Source organism: Galeopterus variegatus, unplaced genomic scaffold (genome assembly GCF_000696425.1).
Source record: "Galeopterus variegatus unplaced genomic scaffold, G_variegatus-3.0.2 Scaffold2757, whole genome shotgun sequence".
Lineage (NCBI taxonomy): Eukaryota > Metazoa > Chordata > Mammalia > Dermoptera > Cynocephalidae > Galeopterus > Galeopterus variegatus.
Genome location: NW_007728868.1, coordinates 224,962 through 247,375, shown reverse-complemented (window position 1 = coordinate 247,375; position 22,414 = coordinate 224,962). Strand labels below are relative to the sequence as shown.

At 41.5% G+C, this 22,414-nt stretch overlaps 1 protein-coding gene across 1 annotated transcript in view; it reads left to right on the top strand.

Moving 5' to 3' along the window:
- The window catches only part of SDHB (succinate dehydrogenase complex, subunit B, iron sulfur (Ip)), a 26,353-nt gene extending 4,737 nt beyond the window's left edge, over nt 1-21,616 (top strand). The window contains exons 2-8 of the mRNA XM_008582905.1: nt 5,465-5,592; nt 9,633-9,718; nt 12,384-12,520; nt 13,468-13,584; nt 16,567-16,668; nt 17,985-18,107; nt 21,378-21,616. Coding sequence (XP_008581127.1) covers nt 5,465-5,592; nt 9,633-9,718; nt 12,384-12,520; nt 13,468-13,584; nt 16,567-16,668; nt 17,985-18,107; nt 21,378-21,455 — 771 coding nt within the window. The 3' untranslated portion in view covers nt 21,456-21,616. The remainder of the gene's footprint in view (nt 1-5,464; nt 5,593-9,632; nt 9,719-12,383; nt 12,521-13,467; nt 13,585-16,566; nt 16,669-17,984; nt 18,108-21,377) is intronic.
- Nucleotides 21,617-22,414: the final 798 nt, after the last annotated feature.

Sequence of the window (22,414 nt, the reverse complement as noted above, 5' to 3'; positions counted from 1 at the left end):
CCGAGGGTTGCGATCCCGTTGCCGGTCAGTAAAAAAGACAAAAAAAAAGGAAAAAAAAAAACTTCACCCTAATCCTAACCCTCATTCTCACACCCAGTCTTTGAGCAAATCCTGTCAGTTCTATCTTAAAATAAACTAACCACTTCTCACCACCTCCCAGCTACCAACCTGGTTCAAGCGACCATCATCTTTTAGCTAGTTATTGCAATTCTTACATGATCTTGCTTTCGTCTTTATACCTCTGCACTTAATTCTCAAAACAGTAGCCAAAATGATCCTTTCAAAATTTAGGTCTAATTATGTCACTCCTCTGCTCAAAACTTTTTAGTAGTTATTCTGAGTAAAAGCCAAAATCCTTAGGAGGCCCCACATGAGCTGGCTCTCCTCTCAACTTCCTGATCTCATCTCCTATTCCTGCCCTCTCACTCACTCCATCCCACTACACTGGCTTTGTTGCTCTTCAAACACATTCTCACCTCGAGATCTTTGTGCTCAGTGTCCCTTATGCCTGATTTGCTCTCCCCTAAATATATGCTTGGCTTGTTTCCTCACCTTCGTTTCAGGGCTTTGCCCAACTGTCACCTTTTTAGTGAAGTCTTTTCTGGTAACCCCATTTAGAACTGTAGGATTGTAGCATTATAGCCAGGATCCCTATCCTCCTTCCTTTTTTCTCCCCCTTCCATTGCACTTGTTACCACCTGACATACTATAGATTGTAGTTACATGTCTCTCCTCCAGTTATTGTGTAAGCTTCATGAAGGTTGGAATGTTTGTCTGTTTTGTACTTGATCCCCAAGGCCTAGAACAGTCCTTGGAACACAGTAGACACTCTGTAATTATGTAATGAACAAATAAATGAATGCACGAAAGTATGTCTGAGCCAGCTACTATGTAAGATCTTGCTGATTATATGATTAGAGTAACTGCTTCTGTTCCTTGGAGCTGCTTGGGAAAAGGAATTATCGTTTTGTGCCGTTTTGTATTGTGCTTGCGTTATACCACTGGTATAAAAGGTTGAACTTTGGAATCAAATGACCTGTGTTTGAATCCAGGCTCTGTTACATGATCCTATCTTCCATCTTTTAACTGGGAATGATAAAACATTCCTCATAGAGTTGTTGTAAAGATTAGAGATAATTTGGCAGAATATATGGCACATGGTAAGAGCTCAGTAAATGAAATCTGTGAAGTTTTTAGATTTCCCTATTCAGGGAACTTTCTGATAGATCACAGGTACCATAATCCTATGGATTAACTTGTGCAGACCTTAAGATGTGCAAAGCTCCATCGCTTTTAGAACCATGACCTTCTCTGGTCGTTTTGATTTTACTGTCTTCTCTCCACATTCTTGTAAGCTCCCCCTATCCCACCAAGTGTTGTATAAAATGCATTTGTAACTCAAAATGAATTTAAATTAGTTGTTTTGCAAAAAAAAAGTTGTGACACTTTGGGGCACCCCAAAACTTACGTTGGTATTTTTTGCCTTAAGGTGGTCAGTTGTGGTGTATCCTCTCATTGCTTTTGTTTCATGTCATTCATGTGGTAAGACTTTCAAAAATGATTTCAAGGCCAGCCGCCAGAAAAACAAAACCAAAAATATTTAAAATATCCCCATACTGGCCAGCCACCAAAAAAGAAAACCAAACAAACAAACACAATTATTGCAAATGATTTCTAAATAGTTCTAGTACAAACCTAATCCCTTTTAGAATGATCGAGTATCTTTGTAGAGTGGACATGAAATAGGTATTTAAGTATTTTTCAAGGCCAGCCGCCAGAAAAACAAAACCAAAAATATTTAAAATATCCCCATACTGGCCAACCACCAAAAAAGAAAAACAAACACAATTATTGCAAATGATTTCTAAATTGTTCTAGTACAAACCTAATCCCTTTTGGAATGATCGAGTATCTTTGTAGAGTGGACATGAAATAGGTATTTAAGTATAAGAAAGAGATGTTGAAGGGAAGACCCATTGTAGGTGGCCACAGCATCTTTGACAGGCCTTGTGGGAGTGAAACCAAGCTAGATAGAGCCTGGTGCCTACCAATCGTACTACCAAATCAGTCTTTATAACCATAAAGTTATAGCTGAAAACTCCAGAGTTCTAAACTCTGTTTAAAGTCAAACTTAGATGGTAAAAAACTTGAAGAAGTCCTCTTTTTTAAAAGGCATGTGGTCCGGCCCGTGGCTCACTTGGGAGAGTGTGGTGCTGATAAAACTGGACACAGGTTTGGGTCCCATATAGGGATGGCTGGTTAGCTTCCTGGGTGAGCATGGTGACAACACCTTACCGGTCATCTTTTAAAAAAAATAAAAATAAAAAACATAAAAGGCATGGGCCGGCCTGTGGCTCACTCAGGAGAGTGCGGTGCTGAGAACACCAAGGCCACGGATTCGGATCCTATATAGGGATGACCGGTTAGCTCAAAGGTTGAGCGTGGTGCTGACAACACCAAGCCAAGGGTTAAGAGCCCCTTACCATTCATCTTTTTAAAAAAATAAATAAATAAAAAATAAAAGGCATGTGTCCCACTCTCCCTTCTGCCTACGTCAGGCACAGAGGCCACCCTCTCTGGAAAACAGCTGGGCAGTTCCTTTAAAAATTAAATGTGTAAAGGATAACAAATGGGAAAAAAGAAAAAAAAAAAAAAAAAAACAACTAAATGTGTGACAGTTAGCCAATTGGCTGAATTGATTAGAGCACAGTGTTACAATACCAGGGTCAGAGGGTTCGGATCCCCCTACCAACCAGCCACCAAAAAACCCAAAAAACTAAATGTGTGGCTACCATAACAAGCCAGCAATTATACTCCTAGGCTTTTATCCCAGAGAAATGAAGACTTATGCTGTCACAGAAACTTGTCCACAAATGTTCGTAGCAGCTTTATGCACAATTGCCAGAAACTAGAAACAACCCCAATGTCCTTCAGTGGGTGAATGGTTAAACAAACTATTGTACATCATACCATGGAATACTGCTCAGCCATCAAGTGAAACAAACTATTGATGTACACAGCAACTGGATGGATCTCCAGATAATTATGCTGAATGAAAAAAGCCAATCCCAAAAAGTTTCATACTAGATGATTTCATTTATATAGCATTCTTGAAATGACAAAATTACAGAAATGGAGAACAGATTAGTGAATGCTAGGGGCTAAGGAGTAGGGAAGGGAGTGTTGAAGGAAGTGGATATGGCTGTAAAAGGGCGTTAAATAAAAGGACACCATTTCCTTGTGTTGGTGGAAATGTCCTGTATCTTGACTATCAGTATCACTATTCTGGTTGTGATAGTGTACTACGGTTTTGCAAGATGTTACTATTAGGGGAAACTGGGTGAAGAGTATGTGGGATCTCAGTATTATTTCTTCCACGTGCATGTGAATCTACAATCATTTCAAAATAAAAACATTTTTTTTTTTTAAAAAGCAACATATTACATATAAATGCAATAATGTGTGAATCTCAGAAGCATTATGTTGAGTGGAGGAAACTAGACACAGGACTGCATCCTCTATAATTTCATTTATATGAATTCTGTAAAAGGCAGATTTGTAGTGATAGAAAGCAGATCAGTTGCTAGGAGTAGGGAGAAGGGACTGATGGTAAAGGGGCACAAGAGAACTTTTTGTATGGAAATGTTCCGTCATAATTGTGGTGGGTTACACTATTTTGTCAAAACTCATCAAATTATACACTTAAAATTGGTGAACTTTATTGTAATGAATTATATATACCTTACTAAACCTAACAATAACCAAAAATAAAAATAAAAAGTGGGGGCATTAAGCAAGCAGAGTCTGCCAGAGCTGTATTTTCAGGAATCTTTCCTCTTTTCAGTTCCCCTTAAATACCACAAGGTGGCAATAGCCAAATGTTCATGTTGTCTTACAAAATGGACTTCGTAGTAAAAAAAATGTTACTTGTAGAGATGACTTTCCTTTTGTTAATGATCTTAGCCAGCTTGGTGACAAAGCAAAACACACATTTCATCTTCATTTTCATTTTCTTCATATGTTTCTTCTTTCATACTGATAGCTGGTGTTTGGATTTTCAGCTTCAATAAATTTGGGACAGTTTTTACCAACAAGTAAGAAACACCCATGGGCCAGCCCGGTGGCGCATTGCTACAGTGCGCTGCTTGGGAAGCGCTATAAATTTGGGACAGTTTTTACCAACAAGTAAGAAACACCCATGGGCCAGCCCGGTGGCGCACTGCTACAGTGCGCTGCTTGGGAAGCGCTGCGGCCCTCCCACCGAGGGTTCGGATCCCACGTACAGACCGGCCGCTCACTGGCTGAGCGAGGTGCGGGCGCGACACTGAGGGTTGCGATCCGTTGCCGGTCACAAAAAAAGACAAAAAGGAAAAAAAAAAAAAGAAACACCTTTGTATTTTTTGTAATTAATCAGTTAACCTTTAGAGTTTTTACTTTAACAGTTTATAAAAGAATTAGCTGGCCTGGAATATAGTCTGAATTTTTCTATGTACAAATCGAGGGTTCAGTTTATAATTGCTATTTGGACTGACAAGATCCTCCCCTCCCCTTCCCCACAGAAGCAGCTCAGCAAGACTTGATGGGGTCTCTGCCTTTTTTCATCTGCTTAAATGGGAAAGGGCTTCAAGGACTATGAAATGGGAACAGCTTGGCTGCCGACTTAGCATTATGAGTAAATGCCACAGATAGAGGGGTGTTTTTGTTTTGTTTAATGGCTTGATGTAGGTTGCACTGTGCAGCATTTTAAGATATATTTAAATTAACCATTTTTATGCTTAGCTTTTGCTCGTTTAATCAATCTTTCCTAACCATGAATTGAATTACTGCGTGCAAAGGCCTGGACAAGGTGTGCTTGGAGGTGTAAAATATAACCTGTTTCATGCTCTCAAGGAGTTTAGGATGTAAAGAGAAGACAGCTCCAGGAAGAGATCTGGAAATATTCACAAATAAATAGGCTAGTGCAGTGTTTAGAAACATGGGATCTATAGCCATGCATACCTGGGTTCCAATCCTGGCTCCTCCACTCATCAGTTCAATCATCACGGGCCCATTTCTTGATCTCTGGGCCTCATTTTTCTCATCTGCCACTCCCCCATCCTTCCTCAAGTCACTTGTCTTCTATTGGACTCTGCTCAGATCATAGATACACTCATATCCCCCTCCAGGTCTTTACACATGCTGTTCCTCAGCCTGTAGCACCCCTTTCTCTTCCCCTTAATCCCTATTCATCAAGCATCAGCTTAAATATCATTTGCCTGCTACCATACCTGCATATGACAGGTGCTTAGTATTTATTGGATACTGGGTGACTGGGCCTTTCCCAAGGTTATATATCAGTAACGTGTGGGTTTAGTCCAGTATTATATTTATTGTGCCGGCTAAATGTAAAGAATTATCTTGCATTTTTAATGTTTTGGGTTTTTTTTGTTTTTTGTGTGTGTGTGTGAACTTTTTAAAATTTCAGGCCTGCCGAGGGGCCCAGACAGCTGCAGCCACAGCTCCCCGAATCAAGAAATTTGCCATCTATCGATGGGACCCAGACAAGGTTGGAGATAAACCTCATATGCAGACTTATGAAATTGATCTGAATAAGTGAGTATCTCTTTGAAAGCCAGGTATTCAATGAAGGAGAACTCTTGATTTGATTCAGGGATGTGCTTTTCACATCCTTGGAAGACTTAAAAATCTGAGATCATCCAATGGCTCTGGAATCTGTCATCTGTTTTTAGAACAAGAATGAGATTGGGTACCTGATTCAGAAAGATAATATCAAGAAAAATAACCTTTGTAAAATTCCTTTCCTTCCCCCAGATGAAAGATATCTAGGAATACTGATAGAATTGACTTTGTGCATAGTATTTTAAATCATTTAGCATATTACCACCTTTTCAATGCTGTTTTGATTACATTTTATGTATCTGGACTTATGTATTCAATAGTAATGATAAGCACCAGCAACTTGGCTGGAAAGGTGATAGGACAAGATGGGGATGTGGATAGAATATTTAAAATTCTATTTATACTAGCATCAGCTATTCAAATTTTTAATTGAGGTTCTAGCTAATAAAATTAGGCAAGAAAAAGAATAAAAGGAAATTGGAGAGGAAAGAAATTAAACTCTTTCATTGATGACATGATTGTGTATAGAGAAAATTTAAGAAGTTCACCAAAAAAAAATTATTAGAAATAATAAGCGAATATAGCACTACAGGTCACAAGATCAGTATGCAAAAATCAATTGTACCTCAGTTGTTTTATTATGCATAATTTGTCTGTCTTTCTTATTCCATCCTATGTCTGATAATCTTTATTGTATACTGTACCATGTTTTAATTATAGTTCTATTTCTTTCTAATCCTGCTCTGAAACCCTATTTTTGAACCCTACTTTGTAGGTATGTATACATAAAAAATGTAGCTTTATTCTTCCATTTTTATAACAGCACAATTTTTTTTCTTAAATTAAAATATTGCTAAGTAGCTGATATTGGAAGATAAATATATTTTTCTAATCCATTTAATTAGAAAAAAAGAATCTCTGCCAGTACTGTTTTTTAGTTGTTGTTGTTTTGGGGGTTTTCACAGCTGGCTGGTATGGGGATCCGAACCTGTGACCTTGGTGTTATAAGGCTGTGTTCTAACCAACTGAGCTAAGCAGCCCAACCCCTCTGCCAGTACTATTAAAAAAAAAAAAAAAAATGTATTTGTAGGGCCGGCCCCGTGGCTCACTCGGGAGAGTGCAGTGCTGACAACACCAAGTCAAGGGTTAAGATCCCCCTTACCGGTCATCTTTTTTTTTTTAAAAAAAAAAAATGTATTTGTAGGGCCGGCCCCGTGGCTCCCTCGGGAGAGTGCAGTGCTGACAACACCAAGTCAAGGGTTAAGATCCCCCTTACCGGTCATCTTTTTTTTTTTAAAAAAAAAAAATGTATTTGTAGGGCCGGCCCCGTGGCTCCCTCGGGAGAGTGCAGTGCTGACAACACCAAGTCAAGGGTTAAGATCCCCCTTACCGGTCATCTTTTTTTTTTTAAAAAAAAAAAATGTATTTGTAGGGCCGGCCCCGTGGCTCCCTCGGGAGAGTGCAGTGCTGACAACACCAAGTCAAGGGTTAAGATCCCCCTTACCGGTCATCTTTTTTTAAAAAAAAAAAAAAAGTGTATTTGTATACACTAGCAATGAGCAATCCTAAAATGAAATTAAGAAAACTATTCCATTTACAATAGCATCAAAAAGAATATAATACTTAGGAAAAAATTTAACAAAAGAAACAAAAAATATGTACACTGAAAACTATAAAACATTGTTGAAAGTAATTAAAGACCTAAACAAATAGAAAGATGTGTCATGTTTGTAAGTAGAAGATTCAATATTGTTAAGGTGGCAGTGCTCCCCAAATTGATTTACAAATTCAAAGCAATCCCTTTCAAAATCCCACCTGCCTTTTTTGTAGAAATTGACAAGCTAAACCTTAATTCATACAGAAATGCAAAGGACCCAGAATAGCCAAAACAATCTTGATATTTGTGTACGTACAAAAATGTTACATGCAGCATTGTATGTAATAGGGAAGGATATTAAAGAACCAAAGTGTCCTTCCATAGAAAAATTATTAATTAATTATGGTCCTTTGGTGGAGTTATTGTTTAATTTTTAAAAGCAAGACATTAAAATAGTCTGAGAAAATTTATACTGAACTCTAATAGTGGCTGTCTATTATTAAATTTATCATGAGATGGTTTAAAGGGAAGGATTTTACTTTTTAACTTTATATTTGAAATTTTTATAAGATGCAAATATTAGCCTTTGTAATTTAAAAAACAAAGAGATGTTGTAATTTAAAATGTGCTAGGACAAGAATAGACAGATTATTAGAATTTAAAAAGTTCCAAAATAGACTTCATTTTATATAAGATTCTAATATTAAATACGAGAGAGAAGTATGACATATCAGAAGCAAAAGGGAGTTTAGTTAGTGATCTGGGGCAATTGACTAGCGGTTTTTGTAGGTTGGGGGAAATCACTTAAAATTTTTTAAAGTAGGAGAAAATTTTAAATATTCATCAAACCTCAGGAAGGAGAGTCTTTTTAGGCTTAAAAGTATCGCAAAGGAAATTGTGGTCAACTTTATCAATGTAAACATTTTAATCTCACGAATGTTTAAAATTCCATTACCAAAATTAGTAATCAGGTAGCAAAATGTTATTGGCAGTGAGGGAGGAAGCAGGATTAGAAACAGATAAGGACTTTTAAAAAAATTCCCAAGACCCCAATAAACAGAGGCAAAGAACATGGACAGACTAAAGTCTCTAGAACATGTCCACTGGAACATAGGCCCGATGCAGGCAGTGATGTTCATCTGTTTTGTTCTCTGGTGTATCCCCAACACCTAGAACAGAACCTGGCAGAGTAGACTTTCAATAAATAATTGGCAAATGAAGAGAAATTGGTGAAGTTATGAGAAATGTTAAACCTTTATTTTATAGTATTCAGTTTTCTCAAATTAAAATACTGAAGACAATAACACTTCTTCATTATAGAACAGCAAAGGTTTTAAAGGTTATAGTTCCCAGTATTAGCAGAAGTACAGTGAAAAGAATGCTTGCATATTGCTGATAGAAATACAAATAATGCTGAAGGAGATGGGGGGGCACTTTTAAAAAATCTCATGGATAGAAAATTACTGAGAGGAATGGAGATGGGGATGGCAACCAGAAAATAGATTTGTTGAGCATTTATCTATGTGCCAGGTACTTTGCATGTTTTATTTAATCTTCTCGGTAATACTATGCTGTAAATATTAACTCCACTTTACAGATGAAGAAACTAAGACTCAGAGTAAGTAATTCATAGAATCACAGTGTTTTCGTGGTGGTTATCACAGTTAAACTAACATTTATGCTGCAGACACTGCACTAAGTATCTCATCTATTAACTCATCTCCAACAGTCCTGTGAGATGTGGGTATTGCTGTCTGCACTCTTACAAATGAGGCACGTAGGCAGTGGTGGAGTCATTTGCCTATAGACTGGTAAGTGGCTGTGCCAGGGGTTCAGAGCAGGCTTTTGGCTGCCAGGCCTGTGCTCTAGGTCCAAACCCAGTGCTGAGGCTCTTAGCACCTCAAAACTGTCTCCGTGTGCACCAGGATGCGCACAGTGATTTGGATTAGGAAACTGTGGGTGACTTACTTTGTTTTATTCTTTGTACCACATTTTCTGTTATAGTAACTTACTAACTAACCATTTAAAGCTATTTTATTTTCTAGATCCTAAAAGTAAAATATAAATTTAAAATAAATTACTTTGAAAAACTTTGCAGGGAGCTTTAGAAGAACAAAACAAAAACTGCCAGTGTATGGAAGTTGTTTCCTAACCTACATTCTTCTCTATTACTACTTTAGCTTTCCATTTCCTAGAGATTTATATGCAGTATGATCATCAAAATAGAACTGTGTAGTACTAAAAATTTTTAACAATGTGCAAAAATAAACCTATGGAAGAAATTATGAATGTGACCTGAGAAGGCTAAATGGGTAAGAGGAGCAGCTAATATATCCAGGTGTCTCAGATCATATTTTGATAAAGTGTAAGGAAGTTGAACTTTACATAAATACGACTGGGTTTTTTTCCTTGTCAGATGTGGCCCCATGGTATTGGATGCTTTAATCAAGATTAAGAATGAAATTGATTCTACCTTGACCTTCCGTAGATCATGCAGAGAAGGTAAGCGTTTCATTCCCTATAGGCCCCGGACACTTAAGTTCTGATTCTCAAAAGAGGCTTGATGGCTGGCCACTTATAGTTCAGTTGGTTAGAGCATGCTGCTGGTAACACCAGGGTCAAGGATTCAGATCCCTGTACTGGCCATACAAAAAAAAAAAAAAAAAAAAAAAAGGCTTGGGCTGGCCAATTTGATGATGAGACATCCTGGAGAACTGCTGCAGCTGTCTGCCAGATGATCTTGCTGTGTGTCACATTTCCTTTTCTTGGGTAAATGTATTCACAGTTCAAAGCGTGGTACAAGTTCTGGTTTGGGAGTTTACTTCCCTTCGGGAGCTTTCTGTCATGTGGCTGCTGCATGCTTCAAGGGCTAACTTAGATATGCTTGCTGGCCATGTCTACAATGCTGAACTCACTTAATGAGGGAGCAGGGAGGAGTTTCTAGCTGCCGCTTACGCTTGTCTGACAAGCGAGATGTGTGTGTCCCCCTTTAGCTCCCAGTATAACATGTGCACAGCAGGGATGTTCTAGATTGGCTGGAACAGCGTTTCCCATGGTGTGGTTACTTGCGGTGCTGGTGACATATGAGCTGTTTGAGGCATTGTGCAGACCAGCATTTGTCACTTTAATAGCCATGTATTTTTTTATGTATTAGAAAAATACAATTACTAGTGATGGTATAACAGAGATACAAATGGTTTTTTAATATGATTTTAAGTGAAAACGAGTTGATTTAAAGAAAACTCCTCAAGTAGTACTTAGATGTGGCTAAAATCGCACAGGATGCTGAGAAGACTAACTGGCCCTGATGGCCATGGAGCAAAGCTGTGTTCCAGGCTCTATTCTGTGCAATTTGTGGGAGGTAGATAGGTGCTGTTATTATTTACATTCAATGTGCAGATTAGAAAACAGGCCTAGGGAGGTTATAGGACTTCTGCATAGTGAGTTAGGAGCCAGATAGTGAGTTGGGAGCCAGGAGTTGGACAAAGCTGTCAAACTCTAGAGCTCTACTCTCAGGCCCCAGTCAGACTTGGAAAACCTGGGATGAAACAAAAACAGAGGGTAACTTGGTTCTCCAAGCACCCTAAACTGTCTTACTAATATAACCTTCCAGAAAAGGAAAAGCCAGTATAGAATCAGCCATAGCTTATTTGTGTTCTGCTGTACATTTTAAGCGTTTAAAGTCCTACTTCTGAGACATCTGTTTTGATTCAGCTAATCTTATTTCATGTAGCAAATGCTAACATAATATGGTAGTTTGGCTGAATCCTGCTGTTCAGGGAACATTCTGCTGTAATTAAACACCAACCTTCCTCATGGAAGTGCTGGCAAAACAGAAAATGCAGAGACTTTTCAGTAACCTTTCCCCATAAGACTCTTTCAGAGCTGAGAACATAAGGCATGGCCCATCTGGAGTAAAAAAAAAAAAATGAGGTAGAATTGAACTAATTGCCACCCTTTCTTATTTTCTTATTTCTCAGAGGAACCTTTTTAAGAGAAAGTTCATCGATTTATTTATTAAGTCATATGCCATTTCTTATAAAAGCATACTGCTCTGGTTGGACTCCAGGCGTACATAAGTATATTGGTAATATTCAGTCTCTTGGGGAACTTTAAGAGTATTAGCCTAAGACAGATCTTTGTGTTCTTTTATACTCTTACTAAGATTTACAGAAGATGGGGAAAATAAAGTTTTGTAAAAATAATGACCCAGTGCAGCTTTCATAAGCAATCAAATTTCTTTGGCCTGATGTTCTTCAAAATACAGCTTCAGAGAGGTGGTACCAGGGGTTAGATGGCATAGTCATTTTTAAACACTGAAATGCCTGAGAAATTTCCATACACAGGAAATAAGTTCAGGCTGTGAAAATGTTCATTTCAGGGCCGAGCCCATGGCGCACTCGGGAGAGTGCGGCACTGGGAGCGCAGCAGCGCTCCCGCCGCGGGTTCGGATCCTATGTAGGGATGGCCCCTGCGCTCAGTGAGCGCAGTGCGGCCGGTCTCAAAAAAAAAGGACAAAAAAAAAAAAAGAAGGAAAATGTTCGTTTCGGGGTCGGTCCTTGGTCAGCCCCTTATTTTTGTTTGGTTTGCTGTGCTTTGGTTTCACATTAGTTGATTCTCCGCCTCCTCGGAAAGGCAGTGCTCAGTTAGCTTCTGTGGGTGTCATAGCCCCGGGGCCACCACTCTGCTCCTGGCTTTGTGGGACAACAGAATAAGAGCTATCTCTTAATAATCTGCATGCAGGCCTCAACTTGAAGATGACCAAGACAATGTTGATTTGCTTTTGGGTACCTGATCTACTAGAATTCCAGTTCAAGTAACTGTAGCTTTAAAAAGGCAGAGGCTGGTGTTTCTCTCAAAACCTGATGCCTGCAGCTAGAACTGGTATGAGGACTCCATGATGCAATGCCCAGGCCCCTTCTGGCCTCCTGCAGAACATCCATCACTATGGCTTCTGACCTCATGGTTGCCTCACAGTCACAAAATGGTTTTTGGAACTTGTAGGTAGAAGGAGGAAAGAAAGAAAAGGCAACAGGCACCCCTGCCACAGACATGTGCCATGTCAGTGCTGCTCCTGAGGGCAGAGAGCAGGAGCCAGAGGAAAGGATTTGGGGTGGGACTGATCTGAGTATGGTATGGACATGTTAAATGTGTGTCTCTCCCTCAGGTATCTGTGGCTCTTGTGCAATGAACATCAATGGAGGCAACACTCTAGCTTGCACCCGGAGGATTGACACCAACCTCAGTAAAGTCTCAAAAATCTACCCTCTTCCGCATATGTATGTGATAAAGGATCTCGTTCCTGTGAGTTCCTGCATCTCTCTCTCTTTCCTTTTTTTGCAGGGGGATAGTGCATGTAAGTGTTGTGCTAGGAGTTCTTTCGGGCAGACTTTTTTTTTTTTGGACTATTTAAAGCTACTTTTTGAGCTGGCCAGTTAGATGAGTTGGTTAGAGCATGGTGCTGATATCACCAAGGTACAGGGTTTAATCACTATACTGGCCAACCACCAAAAACACAGTTAGATGAGTTGGTTAGAGCATGGTGCTGATATCACCAAGGTACAGGGTTTAATCACTGTACTGGCCAACCACCAAAAACAGAGAGAGAGAGCGAGTGTGGGCTAGTTTTCTGGCCAGGTGGTAGAACCACTTAATGGGGCTGTCGTCCTACATTATGGCAAGGTAGGTCCACAGTATCGCTGAGAGGGTTAGGAAAAACCCCCAGGTCTGAGATGGGGTGGCCTGAGTTTAACTAAAGAATTTGAATGGCAGAAGATAAATGCCTAGAAAATCCTCCAACAGCTCATTTGGTGAGGTTTGTTTGGGAATAACAGGGCACAGAATTTTAGAGTTGGAACAGTCCCAGAAATGAAGAATTTGGTCATATAACTACAAAGAATTCTTGTGGAAAATATCAGTCAGGAAAGCAACAGTCGTTTATGAGTTTTACTTTAATTTCTACCTCCCTATATTTCACTACCTTCACTGACCTGGTGTTTCCAAGGGCGGGCAGAGGAGAAAGGATTGTGGAATTGGAAAGTGTCCCAGGTGGGTGAGGGAGAGATTACTAACCACACTGAACATTGACTATCTCTCCTTTTGTAATCTCTGCATATATTCATACCAGAGGAAAAGAGTCTCACTTCTGTCATAGGGCAGAAAAGCAGGCAGTGTCCAAGAAATGAGATAAATAAGAAAACTGAGGCAATGGTGGAATCTAAAACTTTTTTTCTTTTTCCTCTTAACCTCAGGATTTGAGCAACTTCTATGCACAGTACAAATCCATTGAGCCTTATTTGAAGAAGAAAGATGAATCCCAGGAAGGCAAGCAGCAGTATCTGCAGTCCATAGAAGATCGTGACAAACTGGTTATTAGTCCCTATTTATTGTCTTGGTTTGAGGAATTCATTGCAAAGTTGTTTGCCGGGAGTGTGGCTTGGGAGGGGGAGCAGCACGAGATAATGCAGACCATATAGTGTATTCTCAAAAGGAACTTTAAGAGCATCTGGTCCAAGGGTTGGATGCCCATCATCTCAGAGCCAGGTGGGTAGTCTGAACCCATGAAGGGCCGAGACTGGACCAAGGACCTGGAGCGCCCATGCCTGCCTAGAGGGCCAGATTGTTGCTGTGTTGCCAGATGTTCATCTTTTTCAAAAGAAATCAGTATATAGATTGCCTGGTCTTTAAAAGTTGGCAGCTAAATCAGAGCAGTTCTCTTACTGTTGGCAAAATAAAGCACATATGCTAGCCATTTGCAGTCTTGCTACCACCACCCTGTCTTACAGACGAGAGCAAAATGTTAATGGCAGAACTGGAACTAGAACCTTGTGGTTCTTTCCTTACCACATCACTTCTAACGATCAGTGTGTGGGATTGTTACCAGCCTTCTCACTCTCTTAGAGTCGCCATTTCTGGTTTCTTTCTCTTCTATACCAGTTTTTCCTCCTCTAAAGAAGAAATCTTCTCTAATTTGCATGCTCACTTCCTGCACACTTGAGGAGAGAATGAGATAGGAAGGAGACCAAATGGAGATGGAACTCCAACTGCGTGACTGCAGAGGGCCAAGGACGTGCACTGTCTCGTGGCCACCACTGTGTATGTTTCTCCAGTACGGCACTTACCCTAAGAGAATGGTAGTGGGCATCCTAATGGATGTGCCTATCCATTTAATGGACCAAGTGCACCTCAAGGGCGGGGGCAGAGTCCTCTTCCTTTCTGGATCCCTAGACCCTGGAATGGGTTATTTTATCAATAATTAGCTGTGTGAGTGAGTAAGTGAACTGGACATTGTAGGTTTGGGGGAATATTTAGCCTTCCCTCCTTTAACTCATAAAATGTTAAGAAAGCAGAGTCCTGGTAATTATAGGTCTGTCATCATTAAGATGATGAGGATCAGCACAGTAATGTTGCAAGTCAGGATAAGCATCTGACTGCCCTTCGAAGAGTTTCTAGTTCTCAGGACGCAATTCTGCCCCTCCATTTCTAAATCCCACAGTCCAGATGGAACCAGCTAGTCATCTCATATTCCTAGGTTAGCAAGCTCTGAACTAGGGAACCTCTTCTTGGTGGGTATCATTAGGGAATGAAGGGTTCCCCTGAGCGTGTTTTCTAGGTAATAGGACTGGTTTTTTTTGTTTTGTTTTTTAAGAACCAATACAAAGACCATTCTTTCTTACAGTATAAGCTCATGGTAATTGCATGAAGACATTATTCTCAGCAGAAATTAATATGGTTCCAGCTTAAAGAACTCACCGTGCAATATCACAAGAACCAATTTAAAAAGTAAATTTATGGGCCGGCCCGGTGGCGCACTCGGTAGAGTGCGGCACTTGGGAGCACGGCGGCGCTCCCACCGAGGGTTCGGATCCCATATAGAGACCGGTCCGCTCAAGTGAGCGCGGTGCAGGCGTGACACCTAGGGTTGCGATCCCGTTACCAGTCACGAAAAAAGACAAAAAGGAAAAAAAAAAAGTAAAATTTATAAAGAGGTGCAGAAGCTTAGAACTGTTTTTTATTAAGTGTATAATTCCACCACCCAAAGATGACCTCCATTAATATTTACAGTTACCTTTGTTTTTCTTTTACCTATCACATTATATTTTTATATAGCTGGGATCAAAATATAAACATGCTTTTGTATCCTGCTTTTCCAGTTATGTTATTGTGAACATTTTCTCCATGTTCTTAAAAATTCTTCATAAGCATTAACTTACACTTTTATTTCTGCTGCCTCAGGTGTATGCACCATGCACTATTAAACCATCCCACTGTTGTCAAACAATGAGATTGTTTCCAGTTTTTTACTATTACAAATAAGGCTAGATGGACATCTTTATCCTTCAGGTTCTGCCCAAAAAATTCTAATTAATTTCTTTTTATAGATTTTTTTTCTATAAGTGAGCTAAAGGATATGACTGTCATTGAGGCTCTTAATCCGATAATCTCATACTTTCTAGACCAGTTGAGCCATCTGAACACAACATAATTTTGGTTGAAGACTCATGGTTCAGTTGCAACCTTCAGTGTGTCTCATCTCTTATCAGCTGCCATTTCAGATGTCAGTGTGCCCCTTCTGTTTTGCTGCTTCTGTTGTTTCTCATATTTCCAAGAAATTCGTTTCTGTTGTTTCCAAGATCAGACAGTCCGGTTTGTTAGAACTGGTTGGGCAGATGGATCCAGTGTGGTACGTGGCAAGACAGGATACCAGAGGCAGACTGCCTGGGTCACCTCCCAGCTCTGCCGCTCACAGCTGGATGCCCTGGGCTCAGACCCAACTCACCTTTCTGAGCCTCAGTTCCTCACCTATAAATGGGAATCTGGTGGTACCTCACAGGACTACTGTGATGGTCAAAGTGGTAAAGCACGGGACGCTCAATCAGGATTGGCAACTTTTAGGATGATGTCAGTGTTTCCATGGAAAACCTAAGTTAAGGTCTTTCCTGCTGAGCCAAGGGCAGAAGCTGTTGTAGGCTACCTTGATGCTTCAGCCCCTTGGGCCTATTTAACCTCTCCCCTCTTGAATGCATTCTAAGTGGTAAGTTTTTTTCATGTTTTGTTGATTTCTTTTTTTCAATAAGTAAGGTGTTGTTGTTTATTGAAGGGTAAGTGCATTGTACCTGGACTTAAGAACCCTGGGCTGTAATCCAGCACATCTTTACATCTGAACTACAAGATCTTTTTTATGAACCTGGTAAATCTCTACAAACAACCCCTTGGATTTTGCCAAGAAAACTCACATGCCAGTAGGCACTTTCTTCATGCACTGACCTCAAACATCACATTCAGTCAAGTTATGGCACGACAGCATCTGTTCCCTCACATGCTCCTGACTCCCCTTTCTTTCCACACAGGATGGGCTCTACGAATGTATCCTCTGTGCCTGCTGTAGCACCAGCTGCCCCAGCTACTGGTGGAATAGCGACAAATACTTGGGGCCTGCGGTTCTCATGCAGGTGAGGTGCTCCTTAATTGCTTTAAGAGAAATTGAAACTTAAGCATCCAGAAATCCAAGAGGACAGTAGATTGTTGCAAGCTAGCCATTCTCATTGGCATCCAGTACAAGCCAGGTAACCAGTTTCATTGCGTTCCCTTGGTTTTCAGTAAATCTGGGGCTTCATCTGCAACATGCCTTTGTTTCATTTTGGTGGGGTCACCACAAGGGGTGATGGCATGCTTTTTGGCAGACCATGCCTTGGAGGTGTTTAAGTCATGTTCCCTGTGCCTGCCGCTGTCAGAACGCTCCCTGTCTCCCTCTCACAGGGATTTGTAATGTGCAGGCGAGCCTGGGTTTAGGGGTTGCTTAGAAAGAAAGTAGTATTGGTTTTCCTTGCCTTTCACCACATGTACAGTTCAGCACAAAGGAAGTCACTGTCTTTGTTCCCAGAAAGCTTGTGCTCTTTAAATTTGTGGTCAGTGCCTTTCACACCCTCTAAGTAAACTTCTCATTTCTCATTTTCCTCTAAAAAGCGAAGTTTCGTGGTTGTGTAACCACACATGCAGTACTGATTCCCAGCCATGTAAAGATTGAATAATGAGCTACATTCATACTTGTCACTGGCACCAGATTATCTGCGTTGTTGGAAAATAAAGAGGTCCTCTCAGTAACACTGCTTAAAGCAGGCCCAGTGGTCATGTGATTACTCTAGTTTTAGCTTGCTGATCTCAGGCTGCTTGGATGGATATACGAATTAAAAGAATCAATAACTGACACAAATATGATCTCTAGATAGATGCGTTTTGTTTTTTTCTTTTTTTTTTTTTTCCCCCTGGTGGCTGGCTGGTGTAGGGATCAAACCCTGGACCTTGGTGTTGCCAGCACCGCACTCTAACCAACTGAGCTAACCAGCCGGCCCTATACAGGTCTGTTAAATGATCAGTTTGCTCAAAGACAGTGATAGTCTAGCATGGGTAGGTGTGGTGAAGATAGAGCATCATTTGATACAGTCCCTGCCTTTATTAATTCATAAGCTGAGTAGGAAACTACTGAGCAACATGAAATAATTAGGAAATGATGCTCAATAGTATATAATTAAGCTTCAGGGTACCAGGCGCAGTGTGGATCAAAGGTTTGTGGGGATTATTAACCAAACAGAATTACAAAGAGTAGGGAACTCTGTTCCTTGGAGGATGGGCAAGAATTAAAGAGTGCAGAGACAGGGCACCTAAGCTGAGGGAATTCCCTTTCTTCCGCACTCCCAGAGCTTTGAGTTGAGCCACAGTGCTGCTTTGGCCTGTTAACAGCCCAGCTAATCGGACCCTGGTTCCCCAGGCCTATCGCTGGATGATCGACTCTAGAGACGACTTCACGGAAGAGCGCCTGGCCAAGCTGCAGGACCCGTTCTCTCTATACCGCTGCCACACCATCATGAACTGCACAAGGACCTGTCCCAAGGTACACAGGGCTGGCTGTCCTAAAACTGACCTGTCAGAAGTGGTGGCATGTGCTCATGAAGAGGTGGTTGGCAGAGAGCAGACCTGGTCATGCAAGGTGGAAAGGGACCAGAGTGTGCCTGTCATCTCAGTGAGCCTGGGAACTAGCAGGGAACAGACTCACCCAGGATGCCTCTGGCGTAGGCTTTACGTGTAGGGTACACAGGCATCATGGGAGTCAATGGTGCCACAAGAATCTGTGAGCAGGAACCTGCATTCAGCCTGATTTCATAGGAACCAGAGGCAGAAGCCATCTGAACACAGGCACCCACGGGGACTAGATTCCCTCTCCGTCTCTGTCTTGCGATGTCGTTGCTCATGTGCTCTGCTCTAGCCTGTGCTTCCTGTCTGCTCGTGGAGCTTCTCTGTGACTCAGAGCTCCGGCTTCCCGAGCTTCCACTCCCTCTTTCTGCTCACACTCGCTGCTGCCCTCTGGCTCTCCCCGGCCTGGACCCTACCTCCCAACATGCCTTCAGCTTCAGTGTTTCTTAGTTCACATTCCTGAGCAGGAACCTCATTGGCCCAGCTTGGCTTTCCATGCCAGCCCACATCACAGGTGGTGGCCAGCTATGGATTGATTGGCTGCCCTTGGGTCAGGTGCCAACCCTGGTCCAGTCAGCCTCAGCCAGTGGACAGGGAAGAGCTGGGGCCCTGTGGTTCAGCACATGGCCGCCCTGGCGAGCCCGAGTGCAGTGATGTTTACAACTGATTGATCACAGCCAGTTACAGATTTCTTTGTTCCTTTTCCACTCCCTCTGCTTCACTTGACTGGCCTAATAAGAAAGAAAAAGAACATGGCTGCCCTTTGAGCAGAGACTGAGGGCAGAGCAGTTTCACTTAAAAGTTGTGGTGAGTCAGTGGGCAGCAAGATGGAAAACTCAAGGATAATCAGTTCATGTAGAAAAAGAAATTACAGCATGTCTTTGGAAACATGAAACTCAAGCTGCATAACTTCTTCATTTCTTGCCTGGAAACCTGCTGTGTCTCCAGCAGCCCCACTCTGACGCAGTGCTTTTTGAGTGGTACGGGCATCGTGATCAGCTGTGGTGTCTGGGTGGGAGGAACACAGGCTCCAGCATCCTGTTGTCTGGGCTTCCACCGGGGCTCTGCCCAGTGGACTCTGTGGCCTCTGAGGCAAGTTATGCCACTGACATGCTTTGAACAGTACCTGACATACAGTAAGCACTCAAATATCACCTTCTGTTTTCTTAAAGAAAACATGGGAACTGGGCCTATTTGAGACTGTTGGAGACAGTATCTTTAGTGGTAGGGCTTGGCTTGTGTATTTCTTCCAAAGTTCTGCGGATGATTCTAGGTTCATTACTGGTCATAAACCTTTACACCAAGGTGGGTGGCAGACAGCTGAGACAGCCAAGAACAAAGGCTCTCTGTGACCTCCTCCGTGCCTTGCCCTCTCTTCTATAAAACAGGGATGTAAATTGGGCTGTGAGACATAGACTAGGTCCAGATTGTCAGAGGTGGAAAGAACCTCAGAAACCATGGAGTTCAGCCCCCTCATTTTACAGATGGGGAAGCTGAGCACCAGGGCTAGGAGTGGGGAGGAGGGTTACTTAATGAAGGTCACTGTCAGGTCAGTGGCAGGACCAGAAGCAGGCCTCCTGTCTCATGGTCTAGTGCGCTTCCTTCCGGCATGGGTCAGGTACACTCCTGCATACCGACCTTCTAAGTCTAAAATCCTTAATGAACTTGTGGGGACGGGTAACACATGGTTCCAGATTCAGAAGGATATACCGTGAAAAGTCTTCCTCCCACTCCACTCCCAGCCACCTCCCGGAAAGCAAAGCGTCTGATGTTCTCAGTTCCTTGTGTGAACTGCCGGGGGTATTTTATGTTACACACTGTCAACCAAATAACAAACAGAGATTCTGGAAAGATAAGGAGTTTATTCAGGAGTGTGCAGGTTATTTGCAAATCTGAGATATGTGGGCTGTGGGGACCATAGGCATAGCCAAAAAGGTTGAGGCAAGGGGAAGCTTTTAAAAGCAGAAGGGAAAAGTACACATAATTTGTTCTGAAACAAAGAGAACATTCATTACAGGAGCTTATTGCAAGAGGTGGCGCCAGTTCATTAGGGTAGACCATGTGTCAGGCAAGTGTCCTTGTGTATCTGGCTAGCTGTCCTTCGTACTCAAGTAGCAGTTTTTGCAGCTTTTTGCAAGCTCCTTGACAAAAGTTTTGGTTACAGCATAGGTGCATAAGAACCCTTCAGAGCGTCTTTATAACAGTTCTTATCATAGGCTTGTGTGAGGACCCTCCCTTCTTAACCTCCTGGTCTTGTTTATTTATTTTGTTAAGGTGTGACACGAGTGACTTTATTTTGATTCTGACAACTTTCACAACACAAATGCATGTGTGTCCTTTTCTGCCTTTTTATGTCACATTCATCTGTACCCCTATTCACCTAATATATTTTGGAGATTATTTCCTATCAGTATACAAAGAGTATCTTCTTTTCTCCTTTTTTTTTCCTCTCAAGGTGTCCTTTCTTTCCTTTTTCTTTTTTCTTTTTCTCTCTTTCCACAACATTTTAATTTCAGGGTTAGAGTTATCCTTCTAAAAACAAGGGGACCTTTCACTAACCTCAGATAAATCCTTGTCCAGTTTTGCCAAATACTTGTCTCCCTTCCTATTTCTATGAAGCTGGCATTCACTGGGTTTAATTATTGTGCCTTCTGCAAAACATGTACAGCTGTAGAACCGAACTGCAGCTCATACCAGTGATCTTGGGCAGTCAGACTCATAATGGTGTTTATGGAGGATTAACAGAGATGCTCGTTTCTTCCATATGCTTTTGAGAGCTTGTATATGCTAGTTTCTGCTGCCAATTATTTAGTAAAAATGGCTAATGATGTAAAAGATCTAGAGATGGCCTGTAGTCATAGAAGAGGCACAGTCCTGGATCTCTTTGATTAGACAGAGAACATGGCTCTGCCCCGGGCTTGTTTGCCTGCTAGAGTGAGCCACACCAGGAGAATTCAAGGTGGCAGGCCTCTGGCCAGAGAGAGCTGACCATTTGTAAATGCCTAACGTAGAGACCAGAGACCAGAGACCAAGCAGCTCTTAGCCACACCCTCTGGTTTTGAAAAACATGATTTGCATTCATCTCGCTTTGGCACTGAAGCAGCTGGGGGCGGAGTTTCACCCAAGGTCTTGGGCTTTCCCTTTCAGCTTCAGTTCTCGTTTGGTACTGATTCTCTTCTCTTTTTTCAAGGGTCTGAATCCAGGGAAGGCTATTGCTGAAATCAAGAAAATGATGGCAACCTACAAGGAGAAGAAAGCTTTAGCTTAAATGTTTCCATGCTAAACATGATTTGTAACCAGCTCAGAGCTGAACATAATTTTTATCTAATTTGAGTTCCTTCAAAGGTCTTGATTTTCCATGAATACAGCGTGTATAATAAAAGCTTTAAGAAATAAATAAATGTTATTCTACTTTATTAACAAAAAAAAGCAAGCCTGTTCCTTTAACTTGCTGCAGAGGAATGTGAAGGTACCAGAAGGAGTCCTTGTCCTGGAAAAGATGGGCAGGGCTCCAGGGGGTGGGGTCCCGTGCAGGGAGTGCAGCATGGAGAAGATGTCGAGGGGGGCTCATTCCCGCCTTTGCCACTCCCCCGCTGGACCACCCCAACACACTCCTACGTCTTTGCTGCTCCATGTGCCCACCTGCAGAACTGCAGATAGAAGTCATATCAAATGGAATTCCAGTTATAGTTTTCAGATTAGAATTATTTAAAACCAAATCTTGGTAAATCTTTCAATATGTCGTTGAGGCAAGGTTTGAGATTCTTCCAGCAAGAAGCAGTGACCCAGGTCAGCTGTGAACTCCACTTAGTTCCACAAATGACCTCAAGGGACCTCTCACTGTAAATATTAGTTCTCACCACTGCTGCCTCAGTTCTGGTGCCTTCTACACAAGTAGTAACACTCATCCAAAAACAATACAAATAAAGTAAAAAGTATGAAGTGGAGGCCCCGCCACACTCCCCAAGTCCCGCATCCCCTGTTGACAGTTTATACATTTCCTTCCAGACCTTATATTATTACAAATGGGTGAAATACAAATAAAGTAAAAAGTATGAAGTGGAGGCCCCGCCACACTCCCCAAGTCCCGCATCCTTTGTTGACAGTTTATACATTTCCTTCCAGACCTTATATTATTACAAATGGGTGACATATAGCAAACTCTCTCTTCAAAAATAGGGTATGAAATAGCCTGTTAGCAGGTTTCTGTTTTTACCACACAATATA